This window comes from Netta rufina (genome assembly GCF_964035555.1).
Source record: "Netta rufina genome assembly, chromosome: 1".
Classification (NCBI taxonomy): domain Eukaryota; kingdom Metazoa; phylum Chordata; class Aves; order Anseriformes; family Anatidae; genus Netta; species Netta rufina.
The window spans coordinates 6048312-6069504 of record NC_140123.1 but is presented as its reverse complement, the minus strand read 5'-3'; the positions used below and the strand labels follow the sequence as shown (position 1 = coordinate 6069504).

The 21193-nt window shown below is 44.8% G+C and overlaps 1 protein-coding gene across 1 annotated transcript; it reads right to left on the bottom strand.

Annotated features, from left to right (window-relative positions):
* Positions 1–11028: 11028 nt before the first annotated feature.
* On the bottom strand, positions 11029–19247 carry HIKESHI (heat shock protein nuclear import factor hikeshi). The gene is made up of 5 exons (XM_084288030.1): positions 19093–19247; positions 17983–18220; positions 13874–14025; positions 12963–13081; positions 11029–11259 (listed from the first exon to the last, which is right to left on the bottom strand). Exons 1-5 carry the CDS (start codon positions 19120–19122, stop codon positions 11205–11207), a joined length of 594 nt encoding a protein of 197 aa, XP_084144156.1. The 5' UTR covers positions 19123–19247; the 3' UTR covers positions 11029–11204.
* Between the last annotated feature and the right edge of the window lie 1946 nt (positions 19248–21193).

The following is a 21193-nucleotide window of genomic DNA, read 5'->3' as shown; positions in this document are numbered from 1 at the left end:
CTTTATATCAAGGTTAGGCAATTAAAAATATTGATGTTGTCAGATTTTCCAAATAGCATCATCAATGCTCTACTCGCTCTAGGAATAACTGATTCTAAAATGAATATATTATTTCTTATGGGTTTAAAATACGTACAGCTAACAAAAATGAAAGGGGAATAATTAGTATGACAGCAGATAACATTAACAGTTATAATCTGTAGCTGAAACACTTATGCTGCAGGTATAGTTGAAGTGTTAGTCTGTGTTCTGTGTAAGTGGTCCTAGATGCAGCTGTGTGTACACGTGAAGAGGAGGGATATTGACTGAAGATGAACAACTGAAGGGAGGTGGATGAAATACCTGCAGGGTTGAACACAAGTTAGCTGAAGAGGGAGAGGAAGGTAGTTGAGGCTGGAGTTTTTAGCCTCTACTTTAAATTGCAAGCACAGTATAACCTAACATGCAACTGCAACAGGCCTCTGTTATCTCATGGATGGGGAGCTGGCAGAGTCTGAAAAGTTGTTGGGGTGGAGAAGTGATTGGGAGAGCACTGAAAAGGCAGTGAGAGTGCTAGAGTTTTGTTTGGATGAGCTAAAGTACGTCCAGAACACGTGGGCTGGAGACTGATACCATTTCACCTTGGGAAGTGCTTTGCAGTAGTATGCTGCTAGACTAGTCGGCTTTGTTTTTCCGTGTTCAGGGCTGAGAGTGAAATGGGACACAAAAGCAATAAGGATTTTCAGCCAAGGTTGTTTTTTAGGTTGTAAATGCCAAGTTCTCAAAACTGAGCTGCTCTGCTTCTGAGAGGAAGGAAGGGTGGTGGCTGCCTAGAGGCCTAACACAATTAGGGTCAGCTTTAATTTCTGTATTAACTTGTGAATACCATGACCATTGTTCTATTAAACTGTAGAGAAATATTCCAACTGGTTTGCCCTGAGAACATGGAAGATGAAATCACATTCAAGGTGTGGATACTGTTAACATGGGGAAGAACTGGAAAACGGGCAAATGCAGATCTGGAGCAAGACCTGGGGAAGAAATTCTGCTTTACCCAGTCAGTCCCATCTGCTTTGAGGATATAAATCAAAATAGTAACTTGAATACACACCATAAGGGAACAAACTCTTCCCTTTTATGTTCACTTGTGCTTTATGCATCTGAATGCAGAGAAGTGATGTGTTTGATTTGTTCTTTTCTTTCTGGACTTTTCTATTTCTAGAGTCAGAATGCAGATAATCATTGTTTCTGACAACAAAATACCTCTTCTGAAAGGTACAGAGCTAGTAGAATGATAGTAATTGAAAAAGAAGTTAAGAAGAGTTGGAGTCTTTAAGAATTACAGAAGAGTTTAAGCTCTAAAGCCTTTAATCTCTTAATAAAAACTTTTAGTCTGTTCTTTGTCAAATTCTGTCATCAGCTCCTTCTACTTCCTGTCTTTACTTCTCTCATCTGCATTTTGTTAAGTCAGACTCTGCCTGGGCTGCCTGCCTCTGTGGCAGGTTCTGTGTAGCTAGGAACCTGTTTCAGGAGGCTGCAAGGGTCAGAGAGGTCTTTTCTTTCTAAAAAGTACAGTGAAGTTTGGAAGCTAATGTTTTCTTCAACTGCTGCACACTGAGCATCTCTGAAGAGATTTTTTTTTCTTTTATGAAGGGATGAAAGGGGTATGTTTAGCCTCAATGTATAATGATAGCAGACTTTCTTTGTTTTAAAAGGTTTTCTGTGTAGTGGGCCTGAACTCCTAGTGGCAAAATAGATTTGTACATGTATTGTATCGATTTCTCCTGTGGCTTGTCCCCAAACTATTTCTATATACTCTGTTCTCTCATGTAAAAACACTGTGTTGAGGTCAAAAAAAAGTATTGTTGGGAGATGAGCATCTAATCTACAGATACATACAGTATAGATATAGTTTGTATTGAACAAGCGTTTGACTGTTTATCATGAAGACAGTACAAAGTCTAATTCCATCTACAGGATCTTCCTTCCTCTGAAAGGCACAAAGAAGACACCACAACAATTCAGCCTGACAGGGGAAAATGCAGTAAGAGGTTTATTCTGTTCCTCATTTAGGCTGAAGAAATATGTCTCTGTTGTACTGTAAACCCTACCTTATTATCTCTCTTGAAAACAAGATGCAAATCTGTTGGGATAGTTTCTGACACTGTACTTCAAAGAACAGAGAGCCCCCACAAAAGGGGACGGGGCTGTGAGTGTCCCACACCCCCATCGGACTTCAAAGGAGGACAAGAGTCCTTTTTTACTCACCTGCAGTGTTCATGCCAAACTTAGGATGCATACACAGGCTTTCAGCAGGAACGAGAATGATAAAGATTCCCTGAGCATCCTAAACTGGTCATAGCTTCAGATCTTGGACAGCCAGTGAAATGCAGGAGTACCTCTCCCTACTCATACTCATCACAGGTAAGCAAGAAAAAGCATTTATGCTTCAGCAGCTTGGCAGTCCAAATAAGCAACCCTTAGCTGCAAGTGAGTTTGTACTTCCACAGGTGTTTTGAAGGCCACCTCTGTGATACAGCTTGAAAGGGGGTGGAATATTTCTTCTGCAAGTTTCTATTCTTCAGCAGTTTGGAAAGAAAAGTAATTTACAGTGATGGTCTCATGTGTGTACTGCATTCTCTAAGCTCAGAGATGAGATCTGGCTGAATGTACGAGGGCGAGAGTGCATTATCCAAAATGCCCACAGGTTCATTTACAGCCTTGAAGACTGGAGCCAGGGCAAGAGAAGTATACTTGGAAACTACAGCGGTCATAAAGCTCATGAGGGATGGATTTGGCCATCCTGCCCACTTGGTCTAGCCTGGCTTTCCAAAGCCCAAATGATAAAAAGCCCCCCCCGTCATGGAGAGACCAGAAAGCAGCACTGACCTGGTCAGAACAGAAGCAGCTTGTTACTCCAGCTGCAGGAGAAGACAGAACACCACCGTGATCTCCTCTGATACTACAAACTGCCAAAATGAGGCTGCTCCAGTTGGTGTTCCATTAGGTTCCACAACTCATTCTTCACTAAACCACATGAGTAGGACTATAGAAAATTATATGAGGGAGCAGTAACACAGAGTACAACATATAGGAAGGCTCTGGACAATCAGCTGGAGGAAGTTCTGTGTTTTTTCCCTTGAAAAAAACACAGAAATCCTCCACACAAATTCTCTCATGCTTTTGTTAATTAAATTGTGCTGGGCCAGAGGTCTGTTAGGTCATGCTGGCATGCATTTCTTAACTAGTGAGGCCTGCAGAAGCCTGTGAGGTGTTAATTATTTTACTTCCACACCAGGCAGACACTTCCCTGTAAGGTGAGAACCTGAGAAGCCAGCACCATGCAGCTTTCAGTGCTGTCACAACTTAATGACGCTCCAGTTCCCATTTGGCCTCTCCATCTTCCAAAACTGCCCGTGACATTGTCAGCTACGTGTGGCATCTGCACAACAAAGCCTGCCAAATCCTACAGCAGGATTTAGTGGGTTGCCCAGCTGACCCACTCTGACAGACAGCTCAGCCTGGGCCTCGTTAACTGCCCTCATTGCTGCTTCCCAGATGGGCAGCCTAGAAATGAATCTTCAAACTACCTCTCTGGTTGAGCAGAGACGTATCTGAGGGTTTGGGTCTCTCACAAGGCTTTTGGGAAACAGCTCTGAGCTTTGCCAGCTAGGTTACCTGGGATGGAATTGGTTTTACTTCTCAAAAGCAGCTCTTCCACTGCCTTCCTGGGACTTGTCTGTCTTCTGTCTTCCTCTTGTGGCCCCCAGGTTCAGCTCATGCCCTTTCTTGTGAGTCTCTGGTTGGGTTTTCAGCTATTATGGAAAGAAAGAGCCCATTTCAGGTGAGATGAACACAGGAAATATCATTGAGCATTCTCATTGGCGTTAACACTGTTCTTAGAAGAGTCAGCCCTAAGGTTGACTTTACTTGATAAAGAAGTCCTTAAAGGCTTTTCCTCAGCCACTGAAGCCAAAATAAACTTTTATTTTCATTTTTATTTTCATTGGGGATCAAGTCCTAATTCTTAGTTATGTAAATGAATTTGGAAAAACATGGCAGGCTGCACAGCAGCATTTCTCACCAAGCTAATCTAGATCTGGTGAACGTGACCCGGAGCTCTCCCCCTACAGGATGGCTGGGCACAACTGGCTGAAGCCATCTCTGGGGCAGAATTTATGTTCCTGATAAAGACATCCCATTTAATCCAGGATGATCAGCATGTCCTCAGCCCAGCAAGGTGCTCTTTCCATCCCCTAGTTTGGGTTGAGAACTTCTCTCTCCTGGTTGGGAGTTGCCAAGCTGAGAGACAACGGTCACCTCCTAGGCACCAGTGGTAACTGATAGCATCAAAATTCAGCTTCCCTGCAAAGACAGGCTACTTTCCAACACATTTTGAAATGCCTGCAGTACCTGGGTCCTGTGTGTATTATTCTCTGCCTCTGCTTTCTTCTCCTTCCCCGGGGCAGAAGCTGTCAGGACTCTTTGTGAATGCCACACCACAGCGAGCTTCTCCATCTCCTGGGGGGAGCACAGAAAGGCAGCAGCCCACAGGATTGCCCTCCTCTTTGGGGAGGTGGGGGAAACATTTCACTTCCCCTCACCTCTGTCCTTTCTGTCAGTGCTGTTTAGCTCAACCGGCAGAAAGGAAAAGCCCTCCTGTGGTACAACTGATTGCAAAAAAATGCATTTCTCCCCCATAACAGCTTAACAGTTATCTGGGTACAGATTGCATGTATTTCATGAGTGCATGGCCATGAACACAGCGTAAAAACAGTGACTTTTAGCTCTTGTGCGTTCTCATGGACCCATACACAAGTGAACACGGCTATAAAGAATTTGTAAAGGACCGACATCCACCTTACTAAATGTTTTCACAATTAAAGGTGACACTATAAGGACAAAGATCCCATACAGCATACCTCTAGTGCTTCGATGTAACGGTCAGGAACAGGGCGGGCAGTTTGGGCTTTGGCTTCGAGCGTCTCTTTGCTTCCTGCTTCCTCCTGGGAGCTTCCCCAAGCTCCAGACAGCCTCCTGAAAATGCATGCCAGGAGGAGCCTGAGTGAGGCCTAGTTAGTCCTACAGCTGGTGTTCATGGCAGAGGACACAATTCTGCCACACATGGAAGATCTCCTGCCCTATGTGTTGTCTCTTCTCTCTAACAAAGAGAGGGCAGAAAGCTGGAGCTGTACGAGGCAGCTCTGGTTCCAGACTCCAAGTCGAGGTCAGGAGGCCCAGACCTAGGCCCCTTCAGTACCAAAGTGACCCCAGAAAATGAGGCCAGCTGTGGTTCTGGGGAGCATGGGCTGACAGATTATTTTTATGTCAAGTAATGCTCTTTCAACTGAAGCAAAAGCTCCTTCTTGGTTTGTCACCTCTGAGCTTTGCTGGCCTCTAAGCACAATCCAATAGAGCTGAGACACACAGAGACCATGAAGAAGTGGTTCAGAGGGCATTTGGACCTCTCCTCCCTCTCACAAAACATTGCTAGATCCTGAACATTGCTCTCACAAGACAAAAAGAGTAAGTTCATTTAAATAAAAGGGAGTAAGAAAGTAATCCTCGACTTCTGGAACATTTTTTTTCCGTTCAGTTACTAAACAGAGCTGTGCACTGGAAGAAGGCTCAGAGTAAAATGAAGCAGATCCCAAGGGTTTTAAAGGAAGTCTGCTACATGCACATCCTCCGGTCGCTTCTTGTGAGACGGGCATAACGCCTCAGAGCTCACACACACATTATGGCCAAGGGAAACTCCCCTCCCACCATTTCCTACAGAGGCTCACCTCACCGAGGACTCTCTTCTCTTCACCTTCTGCCCCGGTCCTTCCTTCAGGCCGACTGCCTTCACTTTCACAGGGCAATTGTGAGGAGGAGCTGACAGAACCCCTGTGGGCACAAAACACCACCACTCGTAAAACAGCACCTTGGTGAGGAGTCACACAGGAACGTCACCCAGGCCATAAACACCACTGATGCCATTAATTCCTCTTTCCTCTAGTCCTAGGCTCTTTTGAACACTGGAACTTGTCCAACACTTCCTGCAGATCAGTATTGCTCCTGGATAATATTTTTCCCACTTCTTTATCTTTTCTCTGTTGTGAAAGGTTGGCTGGGAGATGCCAGAGACCTAACAGACTCTTTTGGAGCCACTTTGTTTTATAATCTAGGGGCTTTGTATTGGCCCTGTCTGCACATCCAGCCCACAGACCTTCTCGGAAAGTTAATATTAAGCAAAGTGAAGATCTGTTTTGGCACAGGTAAGGAGCCTTCTGTAATCATCTCCAAATGTTTTTCCTCAGAAGATAACAAGCTCCATGAGAAACACCATGACTATGGCCAGTTTGAGACAGAACTTGGCATTCAGAAACCTGGGAGGCCTCCCTAAATGTTTACTCCTTAGTGCACAAACCAGTTTAGGAAAGGACAGGACATTTTGCACCTGGCATTCACCAGAAAGGCACAGTAAAGCCACGCCAACCTTTCACCATTCACATTGAGCACCTGGAAAGCAAGACAGAAGAAGAACACACAGAGTGCTATCACGAATCTGCTCTGACATTACCTTTTCTGTTAGGCTTTTTCTTAAAAAAATCTTTCATCTTCTTCTCCTGCAGGGGTTTAGTGGGTCTTTCACAGAGGGATTTAAGAAAGAATTCTCCATATTCAGTCTTGCCCTGCAGGCTGCAAACAAGAGCATGTGTATGCAGTGCATGAAGGGCACCACTTTCCTCTGCAGCTTTCATGGATGATCCCATTCTGCCAGAGAGATATCTTACAAGTAGCCCACCTGCAGACCGTCATTTTTAAAATGCAGCACCCTCAAAGACTTCAGTAAGAAACCAAGCTACATGGGAAGCGATTCCAGTGCCTGGAGAGAAAGGAGGACCCTGTCCATGTCTTCTAAGGTCTTGTTCGAGTCGATTTACTAACAGTAAGGATTAATGGAAACCACTCTTGCTCCAAGGGGAGACCATATCTCATCTCTTATCCAAAGTAGATGTGGAAGACATGCAGGTCTCTTGCTCTCCAACCTACTCAGAGCATTCTGATTTTTAATTTTACCCTCCCATTCACTTGGGTACCCTTCCTGACTAACATCGTAGCATCTGCAAAGACAGGACTCCAGTGCTTGGGTCATGATTAGAGCTACTGTGCAGCATTAAACTCAGACACATCCCGCTGCCTTGCTGTTTGCCAAAAATAACTTCTATACACTTGCAAAAGGCATTTAAGATATACTTTGCTTGCTTAAATCTCACAAAAGGCACGGGAACTTTGCAAACATGTTTGAATGCTGACTTCCATCATGTAGAATCCTATAGAGTGTAGAATGCATGAAACATTTTAAAGTTTGCCTACACTCTTTGCTATGCTCCACAAATTCTGTCTAATGACTGATTATTTTGCATGACTGATGGCAATGTAAAAAGCAATCACTTCTCTACATTACTTCAAGTGAAGACATACGTCTTTCAACCCAACCAGCAATAAGCACAGAGTGTGCTGAGTTACTCCTTCTCAATAACCTCATGAGCAGCAGCAAAATCCTAGTAATGCAGTGCTGCCTGTCATGAGTCGAGAGGCTGCTCACATCATCAGTCAAAGGTGACAGAAAACCCTCACCTGGGAAACAGGATGTCGGGTTTGGTGAGGATGTCAAGAACTCCAGGTTCTTCCTGGGAAATGACCCAACTCGTTATCCCTTTCTTCCTCTGCAACAGGGACAGAGAGAGGTGAGATGATTCCAAGGTGATGAACATGTTGCTAGCCACAGCTACCACCATTAACTTGCCATGTTCTCGTACCCTTTCCCCTAAGCCTTCAGGGATGGGACATGGAGCCACCTGGACGTGGTTCTGGGCAACCTGCTCTAGGTGCTCCTGCTTGAGCAGGGAGCTTGGACCAGATGACCTCCAGAGGTCCCTTCCAACCTCAGCCACCTTGGTGTGATCCAACACAGCCATCTTTTGTGCCTTATATTTCATCAAGACAACTGATTATATAAGAAGAAATCTGAAGAGCACCTTTTATGTTGTACACAATGTCTAAGCCAAGTGGCCAGACAGCTCATGGCACACCAGGGGACATCAGTTTGACAGGGCCTTGAGTCTCAGCCTGAAATCCCACACGTAGCACTGCCAGAACAGTAAGACTTACGTTGCCAAGAACTTCCTTAATGTTTCCCGTTGTGTCCAGGCTGAGAAGAAATTTTTCATAAAACCTCATTTGGACTTCCATGTGCTTGACAGAAAGGATGCCCATGTCCCGGAAAACAAAATCAATATTCAGTTCACTCGCGATGCAGCGAGACAGATACATCACGGTCTCGTTTAGACAGTTCCTCACAGTGTCCGGGGGTTTTGATGTCTCCAGGGCTATCATGGTGTAGTCCAATAGGAAAACTGGTGCAGAATCTGCTGTGCAACACAAGAGGAACATGATCATGTAGAGCTAGGATGCTAATTGCAATCAGCTCCCAGGCCCTCAGGCAATGCGGTGGGCTTCAGGTGCCATACTAAGGCCACTGACCCTGCCCACCCTCAGTTGCCATGCCCATCAAATGCTTCCAGTGAAGAAGAAAAACAGAAAAGCTGCTCAGATGTTCTGAAAATTAATCAGATTACCCTAAAATAGCATAGATTTATGAGCAAGTGTGGCAGGTTTTGGGGCTATCAGCCATTGCATTGGAGGACACCCCACATCTATTTCAGAGGGAAAGAAGATTTTACCTGATCTTCTTACCAGGAATAATTCTGTTGGCATAGGTCAGATTAAGAATCTTTCTGGCAGTGCTGGACAGCTGAAATACAGGCCTGCGAACGAGCAAACAGTCATTCCTTCCCACACGCAGCTCTTGCATAAGAACAGCAAATGTCCCCAGTCAACTATCCTGACACGCTAAAAAGCAAAAGAGGGAAAAAAAAAAAAAAAGAAAAAAAAAGAAGACATAAGGATTTGAAGCAAAAGTAGTGTGAACATCATTCAGTTAGAGGGTTTCCAACCCTTGAGCAAGGGTTTCTGACATTTCTGGTAAATCCTGAATGGATTGGGTGATCAAGGTGGTCTTTCCACTCCAGCAGTGTGGAGCAGAGACTGACAGTACGGATCAGTTGAATCTGCTGGACTTTATTTTTCCTGTAAATATACAGAAAAAATTGATTTTGGGGCAAAATTGTGAGCTGCATTTTAAAGCAGAAAAACAACATCAAAGAAGTTAAAGGGAGTGCAATTAGGTAACATTAATGGCATTCAGTGACTTTGGCAGGGGAGGGGAAATCAGGCTACAAAAATTATCAGAGTATGAGGGGAGAGAGCAGGCATAAAGATCACCTTGCCCGCTGCCAGCTGCCGCTGAACGTCAAGAGATGCCTGATCCCAAATTTGCACGATCTCTGCAGAGAAAATGAAAGCCAAGATTTAAGCCCAGAAAACTCCTGGAGGCCCCAAAGGCAGGCCTGGTGTTAAAATAAAACAGCAAGTGCTTGGCACTTGGGGACACGCACACACAGGTTTCTCATGTGCTATGGCCACTTTTGATCTCTTGTCAGAGAGCCCCTAGGCTTCCACCCACAAAGCTCTGATTCCTTTAACCAAACAGGAGCCCAGGTCAGCCAGAACCTGTGCCCAGCATCTTCGAAGCCTGCTAGAGACCAGGCCCAGAGCTCAGGGCAGAAGGCAGACACCAGGGCTGCCCTGGTGTCCACATGGTGGTGAGATCTGCCACCAGGCCTGCACACCACTCAGCCCCGAGGCTGACCACAGTTGTTGTACTTGAACATTGCTATAAAAACTCTTAGGGAACAGCTCCAGATGCTCCTACCTTTGGTTGTGAGACACGACAGCGTTGGAAACAAGGCTCTTTCAGATGCCTTCCAGTCAGATGCCTTCTCCCCTTTCCAGGACCAGGAAAACAAAGCCATGGCTGCCATACCCTTAGTTCAGGTTAACACCTGGACCTGAAAACTCAAAGATATTTCTCTTGTGCTGTTACACCCTAGAGAGAACAGCCATTTGATGCTACTCCACTGCCTCCCTCCTTCTTCAGGCCACAAAGCAGACCAAGACAAAAGCTCTCACAAGAGCAGCAGGGTTGGGCAGCACAAACCCTGAGGTCACAACCACCCCCGCTGTCACCTGTCATAAGAGGGCTGCCACCTCCCCTGCCAGCTCTGGCTGGCTTTGACTTGAACTGGCCATTTTTGAGAGCCGCTCTATCCCCAAAGCCCCCTCCAAGGAGCACTTTGGGCCATGGGGAGCATTATTTGGTGAGGCCCTGGCCCAGGCTGCCCAGAGAAGCTGTGGATGCCCCATCCCTGGAGGTGTTCAAGGCCAGGCTGGATGGGGCTTTGGGCAACCTGGTCTGGTGGGAGGTGTCCCTGCCCATGGCAGGGGGTTGGAATTAGATGATCTTTAAGGTCCCTTCCAACCCAAAGCATTCTGTGAATCAGTAATTCCCTTCCTCAGAGCCTGGAGAAAGAACACAGACTGCTCAATGAGCAGAGGCTTCCTCTCACCCACAGACACATTTACTTCATTCACCATTGGTATCTCCAAGGACTGGTATGCGAGTCCATCACAAACATCCACTACCCGAGGGTCTCATAGTAAGGTAGAAACCTATAACAGGGTATTGGAAAATTGAATTCCACACCTCTGCACTATGATATTTCCATACAATAAAGCATTTGTGGAACTTGTGTAGGCTGTGAGACTCAGCTGCAAGCCTGGAACAAGACTGTGAGCTCCAGCTCAGCAGTACAAATGTTTCCCTCAGAGAGCTCTACAGTGGCTTCTCCTCGAGGAAGTGGGACAAGCCAGCAGCAGAGAATGTGATGATGCACACAAAGGCAGTACCCGGAACCCACTGTAAGGAATTATGACCATCTCCAGTCACCCACCAATTGTACTTGGTCATTTCAAAAGCCCTATGTCTTCTTTTGTAGTAAACACCAGTGTCCCCTCTCTCACACCTTGACAGTTGTGTGGAGGAAGAAATATGTTCTACATTTTCCTCTCAGTGCTTCCATTAAAAAATGCACAGGCAAGTAGTTTTCACAGATTTTAATTTTAAATAATTTTCAAGAGTAATATAAAAGTTACAAGTTCGTCTATTCAGACTAATCGTTTTTTTTCCTCCCCTCAGAATTCTTCAGTGAAGTTAACTGCTGTATATTTCCAATAGCACTGGTTAGAGAGTACTTCAAATGACATGATTTATAAGCTTATGTTTTCCAGAAGAGGGGGTTCTGTGTCAGGCGTCTCTGGAAGTTCTCATACCTAGAAAAAAAAATCAAAGTGTTTTAAAATGCCTTCAAAAAATAACAAACAATGTAACTGATTTGCCTTACAATTCTAACAGAAATCTTGAGAGAAAGTAGTCCCCGTTATTTTTCCTCTTGCCAAATAATTCCAGCTTCCACATTCATTATACACAGTAACTGTAGAGCAAAATCTAACGAAGAAAAATAACTAACGCATGGTTATGTCATGCACATATCCTTTCCAAATTTCGCTTTCCTTACCAGGAAAAACATGCAAATGACAACTGATGTTCGAATCCACAATTAACTTAGAGCAGTGAAAAACATGGAAAGCACACAATTTTTGTGACTTCCTCAAAACAAAACAAAAAAAAACACAACAAAAAAAACAGCAACCTGCAGTCTTTGAGCTGCAAAAGCTAGAAACCCCTTTCAATCTGCACAAATGCAAGCCGAAAGATATCCCAAGCTACAACCAATGAAATAAAGACAACAAAAACTTCTACATCTGAAAATTCTTAACCCAATTCAAATGAGAGAAGAAACTCTGGAATGTTTTAAACCCACTCAAATTAAAAAAACAAAGAAAAAGGCTTATCAATATATATTTCTAAGCTAAATGAATTGATTTCCATTGCAGCCAGTCCACTGCAGACCTAAGATGCTCTCCATTTTAGAAGCTATAATTAAATGCATTATGACAACAAACATATGAACAGAACCAATTCCCCACTTGGTTGTAATCAAGTTAGCAGATAAATGTGTTTGCTTTATCAGAGTTATGCCTCACTTCACTTCACTGTTTGGAACAAACAAAACTAAATTCAGCGTTACCCAGGGCACGACTAGCCATAACCCTCTTTCTTTAGCCTCTCTTCACTGTGGTTTCTCCCACCTTACACCCACGTATGTTCACGGAGTGCCAAGTTACCTTCTATTTAGGAGAGATCTGCATCAAATTACACTCCCAAAGGAAACGTAATGCTTACAGTAACTGCTCACAAACTCGTACTGACCTGTACTAATGATCAAACTGTCCAGAAAGCCCAAAAATACTGTTTAGAAAAAGGGCTTGGGTTAATACTGTTGAGGCTAAAGAGGGCTAACGGATAAAATATTAGAATTTTTCAAACATCCTACAGGGCTGTCTGCAGTTCGCAGTTTACCTCCAGACCACGTGGGCTATTCCTGCTAAAAACCCTCTCTTCCCAGTCCCTGGGAAACAACTCAGAAACTTTTTCATCCTGGTGGCAGAAGCAGGTCAACTAGGAATATGATTTCTCCATCCCTTCCATATTCTTAAGCAATATAACTATGCTGGAGCTACGTCCAAGATAACAAGCATAAAAAAAGCCCTAAAGAACAAACTGACAGGCATCAGCGTTCTGTCTCTCCATGACTCAAGAAGCACTTGCAGAATCAGCAACATCCTGTGACCCCACATACATCAAGGGTGATATTTCTAGAAACAACTAAGCTCACAGGGGAAAAAAAAAATTAAAAAGATACATGAAGACACTGACAAATAAATATAAACAGTGGACAGAATGCCTGTGTACTTTAGGTAACCAACAGTGAATCAGTAACAGACTTTTCTGCATCATCTCCCTGGATGGCATGGCAGTAATACCTAGGAATCAGCTCTTTTGGTGCCTAGAAAAAAACAAAAAACAAAAAACAAAAAACAAAAACACTGGACACTACAGATCATTTCCATACCATTTCAGAACTACATTTGCAGGAATGAAAGCTTCAGAAGGATTTGGCGTCATCTGTGCCTGAGTAACGGCAAAGGAGGAAGCAAAATTATAGAAGTTATCCAACATCTTCTGAGTGAACTGAAACAGAAAATAGACATCCTAAGTAAGTTTTTTTGTTCAGTTTGTATTTTTGTGCAAAATTTTAGCAGATATGCAACTCCACATGAAGCAGAACTAGCATTGCTATCTAAAATGCAGCAGGAAGGTCCATACATGAAGGCCAGGAAGTCAGTTTTAAAAAGATCACAACATCCTAACTCTCAGTTTTGCCCTCAGATCCACCTAGTGTTCAGAAATCATTTTGAAAGTCTTCACTAGAGTCCCCCCTGGCCAATTTCATCCAGCTGGATAAGGAGCTCCAGGAGGAACATTTTCTTTTTGTGACAAATAGGTGATGCAGTACTGGCCCCCTCCTTCAAATTAAACCATCAGAACTGCAAACCACATTAAAGCTGGAAAGTCCAGCTCATGGCAAGCCACTGGTTGCTGCAGGCTATTCAAGTGGTTTAACAATCAGCCTCGTTACGTTACAACTCACTGCCAGACTCAGCAACAGGGAAACTTCCTTCAGCTTCCACCAGGAAGGCTTCTATGATTCTATGATGAATAGTACATGTATACTATAATCTGCTGGCCCAGTTCCACTGAACATACAAAACCTGATTCTCTGCAGCAGAGGAGTACTAGATGTCTTCTAGCACAAGAAAAAGTCACCTCAAAAATTCCAGATGATCTGACAACAATTAGGTGGGTTGCAGTCCCATAACCACCCACGGCAGCTTTATATTTTTAAATAATTATTTCTTCAGAAGATCAATTTTGAAGGCTTTGCTACCACAGATGATTTTGAAAGCAGGATGTCCACCATACCTCTGTGAATGAGTCTACTGATGACACAGCAGCACTTGCAACAGGAGTCTGCTGCGCCAGGTTTTCCAGCAGTTCCACCGAGATTCCAATCTGGGCCACAGTTGGCGTCTGTGGGAGGTTCATGGCACCAAAGGGGTGTTGGCTTCCCTTCCCTGAAAGGGCCACAAACAGCACGGGTTACACTTGACATGCATTTGAAGACAGTGTTACTTAAATCACCACGTTTCTTCTGTACGAGGTCTCTGGTGGGAGGTGTGGGATCCATCTCCCTGTCACAGGAATACAGAAAGCACAGCCCAAACACTTGCACAAGCACATATATGCACAACAGATGAAAAGGTGTGACAGGTACATTTGTAAAAAACCAGCAGATCTTAAGGAAGCCTCTAAAAAATAAATATTTTTAAAGCTACTTGTGAAGGAAATTGCTTAAACAGAAATTATGATCTGTGAGTAAAAGACAATAGCACCTTTCTTTACAGGAACCAGTCCTTTAATGCACATCATAATGATTACAGAAAAATAGGAACACAAAGCAGTGCTGAAGAGTTGTTTGATTCACTCCTTCAAACCAGGTGCTTGTGAACCTGCCCGTGCACTGAAAAACCTTCAGCATCACTGACTTGGAGCTATCCCTGTGGAGAGCTGGGCAGCCCCATGCCTCATCAGACCACCAACGGCAGCAAAGTTCAAAGAAATAACCACGGAACACCTCTGACTTTGCAAAAGATACATAAAAAAAACATGAACCAGGTAGAAGAACACCCCCAAATTGCATTCCACTCACACAAGCACCATCCAAGCTCCTACTATCACTCCTGACCCTTCTCACCTTGTTGTTAATCAGCACTTTCAGCCCCAGCTCCACCTAGGGGCTCTGCAAACAATGACAGGCAGCTAGAGACAAGGGGCTCTGATCACCCATCCCTCTTCAGCAGCATCCGTACATGAAAATACAGGGAAAAGGTCTAGGGGCTCACAATGCTATTAGGTGGAGTATTGATTTTTTATTCATCTATTTTCACTCAGTTAGAGTAACCCCAGTGGGAAAAGTATCCTTTTAACACCTAAGTGGTGTTTCAGCAGCCCTCTCTGCTCTCCTACCAGCAGTAGGAAGCTAACCAAGAGCTGTCCACAGATCTCATACTTGCCCGTTACTCTGTGGAAGCACAAGGCACTGCCAGGAAGAAGCTGGCGCCCAACCTGTGCAGAAAGCACAGCCAGAGCCCAGCACCTCTTTCAGCTGAGCCAGGTGTGTGTCACTCCTCACCCTGACCCCAGGACTGGGATCCAACGCGATATTCACAAACAAAGCACTCCCCCTTCTCTTCAAATGTGACTTTAACACAAGGCTGGTAAGAACAGAGATTGTCTTCTTAAGTGCTATTAATTTGCTCCTCTGGGAAATGCCACTGCTGTATGAGCTCAACCCCTGCTGTGGGCAGCTGCTTGCTTGTAAAAGGTATAGAAGTTTCAAGAATATAATAGAAAAGCTATCAAATAAACAAACATCATGCTCAAGTTCATTATTAAAGAATCCCCACAGCAATAAAGCTGGTAGAAATTTAACATCTTGTAAGTTTCTCAGCTGAAGATGTTACAATAAAAAGATAATATGCTCAAGTAACAAGCAGCTCACTCAGAATGTATCACTACTTTAGAAAGACACCCCTGATCTAAATAATACAATATATCCATATATTTTGTCCATTTTGGAGAGAAAAGCATCCTCTGCCACCCTTACACTTACACTCCACATTTCGAATGCCTGGCCCTTGCAGTTAGCCTTCCAAACCTTACAGATGCGGAGAACACCGTGTTAATGGGAACTGAAATACTAACCCAGTTTTCACATTCACATTCTCTACTCCCCAACAAACTACATCATAGCAGAGAAATTGCAACCTGTTAAATTATTTTTTTGATCCTTTATTTCCCTTTATCTGAGCTTGAGTCAAGATGCTGAGCCCCTGATACCTTTCAGCACAAGGATGTCAAAAACCTCACCCATCTGCATGCCTCAGATGTAGACACTGTGTGAAATGTCACGTCTGTGAGCAGAAAACAGAACTGCATACATCACTACATGATGCATAGTACATAAGGTCTGTAATAGGAAAGGTTTCCTGGAACATTTATCCCTCTTGTTAATATAATTCCCGTATAAGGGGAAGCATTTTATCCACAGCAGAGGCTGGAGATGCTCTTGCTCTTTATACCTCAACACTTCCAGAAGTTCAAGGTGACAAAGAACCAGCGAGCAGCAGTGGTATTCCCAAACAGGTTTCCAGAGCAACCTGAACACAACTTTTGAGTCAAAACCCAGCAGAACCTACAATGGCTCTGAAGGCATGCTGTGCAAGGGCAGCAGGATCCCAAGAAAAAAGCTTGCTCTCTCTAGTCACAGCTTGAGAACTGCGCACAATTCCTTGTGTCAAGTGATAAAGCTCACAGCAATTTCACTAGGAATGCCAGAGACATTAGAGAGTGAAAAAGTACTACTGCTGCAGCTCAAACTGAAGCTCTCCAGGCTGAACAGACGCAGATGCCCGGTGAGGAAATAACAACATTGTTGATCAAACAACGCTGGACCCAGTACTGGCCATTTGGGGACACAATCAGAGACACAAATTTGTTCCACCCGCACTCAACAATGGATTAAGTTGGAGCCCAAATAACCAAGCTACAAACATAATCCCTTGACAAGCCTTATGGAGAGGATAAAACTCCAGTTCACCTTCTTTATTCAGCCTCTCTGTGGAACAGCTCCACTACCTACCAGTAAAAAAAAGGCACTCTGAATCAGGAGACGTGCAGGCACGCTGCCTGCGTGCTGAAGGGCATGCCGTTGACATTTGGCCTCCTCCCCCATTTCACAGACACACGCTGGCTATCGCCACCAGGCTCAGAAAGTCTGCCTGAGACAGCCAAATGCAGATTTCAGCAGGCAGGGATGCCTCTCTGACTCCTCTCTCTCTAATCACTCGCTCTGGTTTCCCCTTTCCAGTCCATTGCACAACCCTTCATTATCACGGAAATTACGGCTGTGCAGCTCAGGCTGCCTCTGTGGTCCGAGATGAGCTGCAGGCAACACCAGGACAGGCGGGCACAGCAAGCACAGCCACCATCACCCCATGCCATGGAGATCATCCTCACGCCTGGTCCTGTGCTGACTGATACAACTGAGATGCTGAGACAGAGAAAAAACAGTTCAAAGAACAAGCAAGGTCACAAGGAGACAGGTCTCCCGTTCCCACCACCACCCAAAAGAAAGCAAGATACTTCTTTCTTGGAAATTAGGGCAAAAAGGCACTGGTCTGCAAGAGCATCTGGAAACATCTTTATGTTAAGGCTGTGAACTACAATGGAACTGACAAAAGATGGGTAGGGCTTTGCCACTGAAAAGCTCTAAGCTGCTTGACTGCCATCCAACTTTCCTTTAGGGAGAGGAAGCTATGCCATGGGAGTGCCTCATTACTTCTACAATATGCATGACAATAATCCCACTCTTATTTAGGAAAAAAATAATATAAACACAATTCAAGTAGCACCAGCCTTCTCTGACTCTTAAGAGTCAGACTTCTGTGTCTCAGCTATATTTCAGAACCACTAAAACATCTGTGAGCCTAATTGCCACCGCCGATACCCTCTGTTGGGCAATTACGCGGTACACAGCACCTGAAGCAACCAGCTTTCTGAAGTCACCATGTCACACCTGGCTCTTTACAGCTCCTTTCCCTGTGCTACAAAGAATACGGCTGCTAAACAGTAGTAGCAAAAAGAAAGTATTCCAATAATATCTAGCCCAATGCCTAAACACCATGCTAAGGAAAGTCCGGGCTCATTTTTATTCAGGTTGTGCAGAAGCAGTGGAAGACATGGCTATTGCATCCAAGATAAAACAAGTGAGAAATCTCACTAGGAACATAAACGTACAGCCAGACTTCCACAAAACTCATCCGATGCTTCTAGTACCACATCTGCTAGACACTACCTGGAAACAGATCTGCCTTTTCAAGCAACATTTTGATAAAAAACAGCCTAACATTTACCCCCTCATGCACGCAGTAACACTCCCATTTCACTGACTGCTGTTTCTCTCTACTTACCAGACTTCAGGCCAGAAATTTTGAAGATTGCACTTGGCTTCTCGTTAGTGACAAAGCCCAGCAGTTGCCACACTGCCATCCCACTCTGGTCCGGGTAACAAAAATAGACAGATCCACCCATGCCTTCCGGAAAAGGAATAGTTCCCAGCATGAACACTACTACATGGTTGATGTTTTCATAGTCTGGTAAATCAAATACAAATTTGTCTTCGGCCACTTGTTGAGGAGCTGCTTGTACCTATAAGGAACAAAACTGTTGTTAGCATTGCTGTGTTTCCCATCTTTGAGTGTAACTATGAATTTCCCTTTACAGAAATATGCCTAGGGTGGAATACAACAAAAAAAATGAGAAACATACTAACCTAAATAGCCAGATAAAAGTCAAACACATCAGTAGAACTGAAAAAAAAAAATAATACTAAAAAGGGACAAGTCTCGTTCCACCTACACTGAACACAATCCTACCCAGGCCTACAGGATCCGAATACCTTCGCTCCCCATGCGCGTAGGCGGAAAATAGGGTGCAGGAGAGGCTGCCAAGGCTATGAGCAGTGGCTGCTGAGCACCAGGCTGGCACAACCCCAGCAGCACGGAAACCTGTTCACACAGGAATCACAGAACCATAGGATTATTAAGGTTGGAAAAGCCCTCCCAGATCATCTGGTCCGACCAGCCCCCTACCACCAATGTCACCCACTAAACCATGTCCCCAAGCACCACATCCAACCTTTCCTTGAACACCCCCAGGGACGGTGACTCCACCACCTCCCTGGGCAACCCGTCCCAGTGTTTGACTGCTCATTCTGAGCAGAAATGTCTCCTCATTTCCAACCTGAACCTCCCCTGGCACAACTTGAGGCCATTCCCTCTATCCCCATCCCTAATTACCTGCGAGAAGCGCCCCCCCTCCCCAGCTCCCCACACTTCCTTTCAGACACAATAAACCTTCAGCACCCTGCTGGCTCAATGCCAGAGCACAACACCCACCCTCCTCATCCCCACCCCAGGAGCCCCAAGCTTTGGGACCAGTGCTCTCCCTGGCCTTAAAACACTCCTTTCACGCCCCCAACTCGGCTCTGAGGAACCCGGGGCCCGGCTGCAGCTCCTCACCAGCCTGCCCGCCACCAGGCAGCCGAACATGGCGGCGGCGGCGGCCCCCGGCCCCCCTCAGGCTCTCGGCAGCTCCCCAGCCTCCATCGGCGGCTGCCCCCGGAAATCTCCGCGCCCCCTCAGCAGCCCCCGATCGCTTCCGGAGCGCGGTGGTGGCGGAGGTGGTGTGTGGGGGGCGGAGCGAGGACTACAAGTCCCAGGGTGCCCCGCGCGCGCAGGGCGCTAAGGCGCGAGGCAGGGCGGCGCGGGGCATGATGGGAGGTGTAGTTCGCACTGCTGCACCAAGGGGATTTTTGGGGTTGGAAAAGGGGATTATTTCTACACGTCGCCTTGATGTTACCTGCCCCAGTGCTCAAAAACCAGTTACACGATTACCTACGCTCAAGAAAGTCACACAAATTCAAAGAAAAATGCATCTTGAAGACACCCAAAATCACAACTTCTTGCCCACAAACACTACCATGTTCTCTGGAACTTCTGAGGGTGCCACCCCAAATCACACAGCACTCACCCTGTGCCTCTGCTCCTTCACATAACTTCTGCAGGCCAGCAATGAGGGGCTTGGGTTAGCGAAGAACCCTGTTTTTGCTTCTGGGTGAAAATGTGAAGAGCTGAGGGACCTTTGCAGGTTGTTTCTGTATCTGGAGATTGAAGTCAACATTGCTGTTGAAGTAAAAGGCAATATCCAAGGTGTTTAATCTGGATAAAACTGGCCAAAGTAGTTAGGAGCAAATAAAAAGTGTTAAAAATAAAGAGAACAAAATGAAAAGTTATTCAGAAAACAAAACAAAACAAAACACACACACACACCTGGTTAACCATGCCAACAAACTCCAAGAAGCACCACAAGACTACTCACAGAGCAGCATATGGTGCTGCATTGCCACGAAACTGAATTTTTCCTCACAGATACAGGTCAGATGCTGGAAGTTTGCACTGAGGAAGTGTTAACACTGCATATATTTACTGTATATACTGATCTTTGGTGCCATTTCATAATAACCTGCTGTTATTCTGCACTTGGTCAGAGCACAGCCCTCCTTGACATCAGTTTCAGCTTCCACCAGTGCAATTTCTAAGCCTGTATGAAACCTTCCACAGACACCTGCAAGAGAGTTAAAAAAAAGGTTAACATCAAGCATCAGCTCAGTAGAATGGTTATGAATAATTCTTGTTCTCCCTGGGCAGATTCAAAGACTCTTTGCTATTCCATCATCCCCTGCTTCTTGCTGATGCCTCTCAATGTCTTTCAACTGTATGAAAAAAAAAGGGAAAGGTCACGACAGCAATAGGATAAACTTCAATGCCATGTGTCAGCAGGAAGGGACAGGGAAGCTATGTCTGCCTTTCACAGACATTTATATATCTAGGATAACAACAGAGCTCGAGTTCTGTGCCAAAATAAAAGGACCTCCTTGTGGGTGGAAGCATCTGCTCACTCCCCTTGGGCTCTGTCCCCTCCTCTGATTCTGTCCCAAGTTCCCCTTTTGGAGCTGCCTGCAGTCCTGAGAAGTCTCAGACCACTTACAGTTTGTCCACAACCATTTCCAGTTTCTCTGTTCACTTAGAACAGAGAAACAGAACAGAACAGAACAGAACAGAACAGAACAGAAAACAGAGCAGTTACAAAAAAAAAAAATATTAAAGCTAGATCTAACAAAATTAACTGAAGGAGGCTAATGCATCTTTAAATAATCTGAAAGCAATCTTTCCTCAACTTTCACGTGAACTTCAATTTAGAAGGTAAAAGTATACCACCTCTATCCCAGGTCTTTCACCCAGTTCTGAAAAATGAAGGCAAGTCTTCATAGGTCTCATTTCTTCATTAGGTTTGGTTTGATTTTGCACTTTAAAATATGCAGTATTATCAGAGTTAATGAGCAAATCCCAGAAATAGCAAACACATTTATTCTTAATCAGAAAATATTTTGAAAACTTTGTACTTGGAAGAATAGGTGTTGAAATTTCTTCAATATCATGTAGTCATTCATTACCCTTACCCTCAGAACAGAGGCAGGTAATCCACAGCAATAAGGCACCCCTGGCACATTTTCCAATTAATAAACGCCTTGGCTAAACACTGAAACTAAGCAGCATATCA

Coding starts and splice junctions, on each gene's coding strand:
- HIKESHI (XM_084288030.1), bottom strand. CDS start 19,122: ATGTTCGGCTGCCTGGTGGCGGGCAGGCTG. Junction 18,221..19,092: donor GCCTGGTGGCGGGCAGGCTG/GTGAGGAGCTGC, acceptor TGTTCCTTATAG/GTACAAGCAGCTCCTCAACA. Junction 11,260..12,962: donor GCAAATGTAGTTCTGAAATG/GTATGGAAATGA, acceptor TTTTTTTTCTAG/GTATGAGAACTTCCAGAGAC.